The 7,494-nt window shown below is 48.3% G+C and overlaps 1 protein-coding gene across 1 annotated transcript; it reads right to left on the bottom strand.

Annotated features, from left to right (window-relative positions):
• Positions 1 to 2,352: 2,352 nt before the first annotated feature.
• Positions 2,353 to 6,121, bottom strand: FITM2 (fat storage-inducing transmembrane protein 2). Its single transcript, XM_012657913.1, has 2 exons — positions 5,849 to 6,121; positions 2,353 to 3,823 (listed from the first exon to the last, which is right to left on the bottom strand). The coding sequence occupies exons 1-2, from the start codon at positions 6,031 to 6,033 to the stop codon at positions 3,208 to 3,210; spliced, it is 801 nt and encodes a 266-aa protein (XP_012513367.1). The 5' UTR covers positions 6,034 to 6,121; the 3' UTR covers positions 2,353 to 3,207.
• Between the last annotated feature and the right edge of the window lie 1,373 nt (positions 6,122 to 7,494).

Genomic DNA, 7,494 nt, shown 5'->3' with positions numbered 1-7,494 from the left:
GCTCAAGGAGGATTGGTTGCTGCCAAAGGAATCTGAACAGGGAATTTCTGCAGCGTGAGAAAATTCTAATCTTGCAGCCATGGAGCTTTCGACAGACACTGCCTGGAGGCGCCAAGCAGGTCATGCTGGCAAATGAGTGGGTACCAAAAGGCACAAGAAGCGTTCCGGGGTGCATAAAGGCCTCCAGGGCTACAAAGCACTTGCAAAGATGACCTCGCTCTGCTCCTTCTGCCAAGAGGACTGCTCCCAAGTCAAGCGGATCTAGACCTCAGTACTGTAAGATACGAAGGTGGCGTGGAGGGAAGGAGTAAGTCAAGCTAAGAAATACATAACAGAACATATACTTATTATACAGGACTTATGGAAAAAAAGAGGAATTAACTACAGCCACGAAATACCCTATATACGACGAATAACTTCGGAAAGAATTACCGACTTTCACAAAGTGGGCTGAGGTTTACTGGGCTCTGGACTTCCTTAAGCGATATTAGAAAGGAACACACAAAATGCTGGAATGTGGGATTTCATTATCTCCAGTTTAATTTGCTTGTTTACACACACGATCTGTGTGTATATAACGGTGGCAAGAGCCATTCTCTAAATACAGTCTGGTACCCAGACTATGACAGATGCACGTGGAAAATGAGGCTTCAGTGAATGAACCTCAACAAGGAGAGGCGAAAGTGGCATGGCCGTATTCTGCGATCACAGATTCCTCAAAGTCTCTTGTTCGGCACCGGGTGCAACACTTTTCAAAACAATCGATACGAGACTATTGTTTTGTACAACAGGAGACCCAGACTCCAGAGGGCACCCAGAAGATGTTAGTTTCTCTGCCTTCTCTGGAGGAGCCACAAAGTTCTAAAGGCCTTAGTCTATAAAAAAGAGGCAGGGTGGTTATCACCTGCTAAGTATGTATGCTGGGCATTTCACACACAGCATCCTTGATCCTAACAGAATCATCCCCACTTTGCAGATGAGGAAAATGAGGTTTGCCATGGTCGTACAGGTACCAGGGGTGGTGCCAAGAACCCACATCTCACATTTGCCTGAGCCCAGAGTCTTCCCCTTTATGCCGCGTTGCCTCACGCAGGGACAGAGAGTATGCTGCCGGGAACAGACAAGGGCGCTGAGCACGAGCAGGACGCTCGGCAATCGACACTTTCCACGTAGCGCGAGTTCAGGGCTGAGCCTGACGCAGACCCACGTGAGAAGAACGTCTGGGGATTTAAGTGTGACAAAGAACTTCTGGAGTCACCCTGTGCCTACTTCCTTTCGGTGCTGAACACGAAACTTAGGAGAGATTTCAATCCCTTCAGCGAACCCCTGCCATCTGCCCGCCCTGCCTCCGCCCCTGGTTTATGGATGTAAACTCCAGGTGGCAAAAAATCCTCCCTCACTGGACCCATCACATCTTGCCATGGCTTCCAAAGCACCATGGGGACACCTCCGCTATCTCATTGCCTGTGTTTCTGTCCCTTTTGGGTACAACGTATCATGCCTCACGTTTTGATCGATAAAGTTAACCTGCTCAATTGGATACAAAACATTTTAAATATAGCTTTATATTAATAAAAGTGCCCTGAAAATTTACCTTTGAACTCCTAACAACCTAAGCTTGAGTCAGTGCTTATCAGTAATGCTATCACCAGGCTTGATTGGGGAGAGGGACATCAAAGTGGCTTTAAGAATGACCCCAAGCAGCAAGGGGCTCCGTTTGAAAGGCTTAAGGAGATGGTGGGGAGAGGAGAGGGGCTGTCCCATTGCAGAATGTGGAACTGTGCCTTTGTGGGAGGGAGGGGACAGGATTTCTAACCCTTCCCAGCACTCTCACAGTGGAGGCCACAGAGTGACAAGGTTGGAAACGGAGGAGTGTGCGAAGGGGAAAGAAAAGGTCAGCTGATTTCAAGGCCAGATGAGCAGGCCCAGGTTTGGTCTGGTTGGGGACACAAGTAAAAGGAGGGCAGGGCCAAAGTCATGCCACCGTTTCATAAGGATTTTGCAAACAGGTTGGCTTTTTGCCATCAGAGGGAGGTGTTTTATAATACTTCACTTCTGAATTATCATAACCTCGTCCAAAAGGTAAAAATGCTCTGGGCCACAGCAGAATGATCAATGTACCCAGCACGTGACCCCGAGACACTGTTCAGTCTGTGTCACTGCTCTGTGCTCAGGAAAATTTCGGTGAAAATATGCATTTTGCAAAATCACTTTGACTCAGCTTAAAATTCGTCAGGTTTTTATTAAAAATGCCGCTTTCTGGTTTTATTCTTAACAGAGAAAACAGCCCCATGACATGAAATCTAATACTATAAGCCCAGAGTTTGGTTTATAAAAAGTAAATTAGTGTTCTAAAAAAAAAAGAAAAAAAAGCCCTCAAAACAATCTACGTGTGCCAAAGTGCGGCACTGGAGTTGTCAGTTATTTCCAGGAGTTTTGTCAACAAAGAACAAATGCCATAGTTGTCACTAAAACTATAAAGCATTCACTCAAAATAGAAGAAAAAAGAGATTACCTTATTGCTCCAAAAACCAACATATAATAACAGACAACACAGACAGAAAATGTCATTGTTCACTCCGTAAGAATCATCCAATACTTGCCGCAGAGGCACTGCAGTTCAACGGGCCTGTTTTGGTGGCTTACCATGAACCAGCTGCGATAGATATAGAGATATAGAACATTCCACGAATGAAACAAATACTACAAGAGAGTGTGTTTCAGGCATTGGGTGTTTTATAAAGAACCCTGCCAAAAATAAATGCTAATACGAAATTGGCCAGAGGGAAATGCTGTTAAATAACAGCATTCGAGGCCATCAAAATCAAAGGCAACTAGAGTCAGGGAGACGGCAGCAGAGTCCTGAGGCTTCTGCCTCCCCCTCAGCCACACAACGGGGCTTTGCTGACCCTGTCCTTTCGCTGAGCCTTGGCTCTCCCTTCCAGGGACAAAAGGGGTGTTCCAGATTAAGGTCAAGTCTTAGCAGGGACAAAACGTGCCTGACTGGGGATGGTGGTGATTGTGACACAGGTGACATCGCCAAGAATAGCCTGAGGACGAAAGTCACTCCCCAGATTCCACCACCACCCACCCAAACCGCCTGGGAAGCTTCCCCTCTGAAGTAGGATCAATAATTTAGCCAAATAACTAAGCAAAAGAAATGAAAAATATATCAGCCACTGTCTGCTGTCCCCCCTTTTGTTTCTCTTATTTCTTGTAACTGTCTTGCTTTGAATTCAAACTGGAGCTCTGGGGAGGAAGTCCTGGGGAGAAGGATTTCAGATACCAAAACCCGTACGTGCCATACCAGCTCAGCAAACCAAAAAAGGTGCCAAACACTTTCTGGGACAAGTTGTGGAAATAAACGGCTGTGCACAGAAACATCAGTACCCAGATGCAAGTCAGGAAGCCCAGGGCAACCACCAGGGTGGTGATGGCGGTATGGAGGTTGTGGCTTCGGTCCGTCTTTACCTCCTGCAGCACGGACATCTCCTCCACGATCATGAGGGCACAGAAGGTCAGCAGGAAGGAGTGGCCTGAGATGTCAAAGCCGTGCCAAAAGCCTCCTTCCCTGTGGCACTGCTGCTTGCTCTGGTACTCCTTTCTGATTCCCTCCAGGGCCGGCGAATGGTAGCAGTTGCCCGTGTAGTGCTCGATGTTGGAGAAGAGGGACGTGCAGATGTACCAGATGGCTGTGCCCACGAGCAGCGTGCTCAGCCGCCGCAGGACCAGGCCGGCCTTGCCTGTCAGGTGGTAGTTGGTGAGGGCAATGAAGGGCAGGAGGAGACAGAACGTCCAGGCCCAGGCCAGTTTGACAAAATACCTGACAGAGGAGGAAAGTGGAAGTGAAGACATGGAACACGGCAGAGGAGAAACAATGTCATGACTCAGGTGTCTAGCCTGCCAGGGGAGGGAAAATGAGAAAACTTGATCAAAGCTATAGAGCACAACAACTATCACTTTCTTCACTTACTAAGTACTTTGAATGTATTAACTATTTCATCCTTAAACAAGTCTACGAAGTAGGTACAGTTATTATCCCCATTTTACAGATAAGAAAACTGAGGCATAGAGAAGTGTCATGTCCAAAGTGGAGGCGGTATGTGGTGGAGCTGGGATTCTAATCGAGGGTCTGTGGTCTTAAGTACTATGTTATTTACTCAGGAAAGCACCTACTAAATGTCACGAGCTTTCACACACATTCACTTTCCCATAGAACACTCACAATTACCCTGGAGGAAAGTATCATTGTCCCATTTCGTAGACAAGGAATCTGAGGCTCAGAACAGTTCGCTACCTTACCCAGGGTCACATTCATACGACCAACAAGCACAGATTAAACCACAGTTTGGCCAGCCCAAAACCCATGCTTTTTCTACCATATCACGTTTTTTCCCAAATAGCAGAAACACCTTGGAACAAAGAGCTTTACTTCAAGCCAAAAGATTCAGCTTCAAATTCTGACTCTGACTTAACTTGTTACTTCACCTCTCCAGGTCTCGGTTTCCTTAGCTGTTAAATAGAGCTGGGGGAACCCAATGATTTTTAAGACCCCTTCCAGATCCAATGATCTACTAGTTCCCTTCCATTAATTGTAATAACACACAGGCTTGGAACGAAACACCCGACTCCATGGCTACCCCCAAACAACAGACTTGTCTGCCAGGCTGCTTGGCTCTTGGCTCACCCCGGACAGATATGGCAGCAGCTGCCTTGTCTGCCTCCTGTGCTCATGAAGGGTGGCTGACCTAGGGACCAGCTGCAGTAAACATTTGACCCAAGACTTGGGGCTACCACCACTTTCATAATCTATTCTTAGCCCAGCCTCTCAGGGTGGGTGAGGAAGGAACGTGGGCTAAGGACAGAAGGACTCTTTCCCGGGTTCCAACAGTTTCTCAGGCACCGCCCAAGTGCCTGTCACTAAAACCTTCACTGAGACTGATAAGGAGAATATTGCCAGAGCCAAGACCCATCAGGCATTTGATGAAGCTGACTGGGAGAGAAACCAACAGTTTAAGTAGATAACCAAAGTTGGGCTGACTTTCAGAAGATGCTGGAGACACTAATTCTGCGGAAAAATTAGGCTCACATCAAAGGAGCAGTTTTATCTTTCAGAGTTTTCCTTTATTACTGCAACTGTGTTTTTGTGCAATAAACTTACAATCCAAGAGGTTATTTTGAACAAAAAAAAAAGAAGAAGAAGAAGGAAAGAAAAAAAAAAAAAGAAAAGGAGTGGGTGGGTGTAATTAAGGAGATGTCTCAAAGAGCCCAGCTGGGATTGCTTTTCTGGGCCACTGCCATGCACTTTGGGTGGCTGAGAAGGGCCAAGGACCAAGGAGATCCAGGGGAAAGGTCACAGACTGAAGGTTCCATTCCTCTGTGAGTGTCTGGGAGTGGGGGCTCTGTCACAAGTTGGAGCAAGGCTCTCAAAGTCGGAGGGGGGGATCTTTCACAGATCATGATGGGATTCCCTGACAAGCTGGGAAGCAAGAGGGAGGTGGCATCTCCCAAATAGGGCAGGGGCCAACTTCTAACTCCAAGGGGAGGTTGCGGGGAGCAGCCACTGGGCTGGTTCATCCCCCCACCCCACCCCACATCCTTACATACAAACACAGACGTACACACAACCCTGTTCCTCACTGCCTGCCCAGCCTAGCTCAGGCTATCCTATCTGGGTATGCAAACACGAACTGCTAGTGACACTAGCTATTCCGGGGTCCCTCAGTCGCGTGCAGACGCTGCTGTCACGACTAGGACGATTTCCCTTTCAATGACTCGTCCCCCAAGGCAGCCAGCCCCCGGCTTCCCTGGCTTTGGCGGGGACGGGAGAGGACCCGGGTGCACTCACACGTTGAGGACGTTGCGTTTGTTGCTCAGGTAGCTTTCGGGCAGCGGCGAGAGCTCCTTGAGGAGGGAGCCCCCCAGCATGGAGGCCACCAGCGCCCACGGCAGGTAGCGCCGCACGGCCGCCCGCACCAGCGTCCCCCGGAGAAACCACGCGCAGCGCTCCAGGTGCTCCATACCCGACCTCATCGGCCACCGTCCGCCTCCCGTGCCCTCTCGGCCACCGTCTCACCCTTCGCCCGGGCTGGTGCCGCCGTCTCCATTTGAGCGCATGCGCGCCTCCCGCAGGCCCCACCCCTCGCGGGGCTCCTACGCGCTCCCCCTCGTGGCCACTGGCGGCCTCTGCCGTGTGCCCGTCTCCGAACTCCCCTCTCGCTGCTCCCGCCCCGCCGCCTGGCGACGCGCTCCGGGTACTGCAGGGTCCAGACAGCCCCTGCGTCTGGCTCTGGTCTGCGCTCGTGGGAGTATTTGCAGGAGCTTGGGGGAGAATAAATGTGGACCTGTAGGAACCACAGCAGTGGTCACAGCATCATTTAGTCTCTCTTGGAGACTTGGAGACACTGCCTCCATCTGAGCCTCAGTTTTCTCATCCGTAAAGTGCGGGTGACGAGGAGATCAGCCTTTCCCGAGAGTGAGTTTCTGAACTCAGGGGTTCATGACGTTGGTTCAGGTATAGGGAGGACATGAGATGAAATTTCATTAAAAAGTTATTAAATGTAAATTTAAATTTTTAAATTTATTTTCACTTTTAAAACGGCTATGTATATTAAATAAAAATGGTGGACGGAGAGGGTTAATGCAGATCACCCGAGGCTGTCGGTGACTCAGTGTGATGCCTAATCAAGCATTTCCCAACCTTGACTTATTCCTTTGCTCCTGTATTAGTTTCCTGTGGCAGCCATAACAAATTATCATGAACTCGATTTAAAACATCAGAAACTTGTTCTCTCACGGTCCAGAATCAAGGTGTCTGCCTGGTTGGTTCCTTCTGGAGGCTCTACGGGAGAACCCCTTCCATGCTTCCCTCCTAGCCTCTGGTGACTGCCGGCAATCCCGGCATTCCTTGGCTTGTAGCTGCACAACTCCAGCCTCTGCCCCCATCTTGGCTGTCTCCCCTCTGTGTCTCTGTGTGGCTGTCTTCTCTCCTGTTATAAGGATACTGGTCATTGGATTTAGGGCACACCTTAACTCCAGGATAATCTTATTTTGAGATCTTCAATTTAATTACATCTACAAAGACTATTTCCAAATAAGATCACATTCCCAGGTACCAGGGGTTAGGATTTGGACATATATTTTTAGGGGTCATCATTCAACCCATTACAGCCACCTTAACTACTCTTGCTATGTCCATATACCACGAATTCTATTACTTACTTAAATCTGTATCTGTCTTTAAACAACATACATTTACAACATATACCTACTGAACAGCCTCCCAAGCAAAATTATCCGTGAAATCATGGATTCTGTGTGCCAGTTATATTTCTTGTATTACAAAGAAACATTTCTATCAAAATAGTCATCATTGCTAGCCACCTAAAAAAAATCTTACATCCCTATACCAGTGATGGCTGCCACACTTTGGGAAACACTTGTCTGACTTATGTCTACAATGGACTGATGTTTAAAGTCTTGTGCAGAGAATCA

This window comes from Propithecus coquereli, unplaced genomic scaffold, assembly GCF_000956105.1.
Source record: "Propithecus coquereli isolate 6110/MARCELLA unplaced genomic scaffold, Pcoq_1.0 Scaffold566, whole genome shotgun sequence".
Lineage (NCBI taxonomy): Eukaryota > Metazoa > Chordata > Mammalia > Primates > Indriidae > Propithecus > Propithecus coquereli.
This window is presented reverse-complemented; position numbering and strand designations above follow the sequence as displayed.

What these genes read in the sequence shown, in the direction of transcription:
- FITM2 (XM_012657913.1), bottom strand. Translation starts at nt 6,033, where the DNA reads ATGAGGTCGGGTATGGAGCACCTGGAGCGCTGCGCGTGGTTTCTCCGG. An exon ending in AAACGCAACGTCCTCAACGT is followed by an intron (nt 3,824 to 5,848) that starts GTGAGTGCACCC and finishes CTCCTCTGTCAG; the next exon opens with GTATTTTGTCAAACTGGCCT.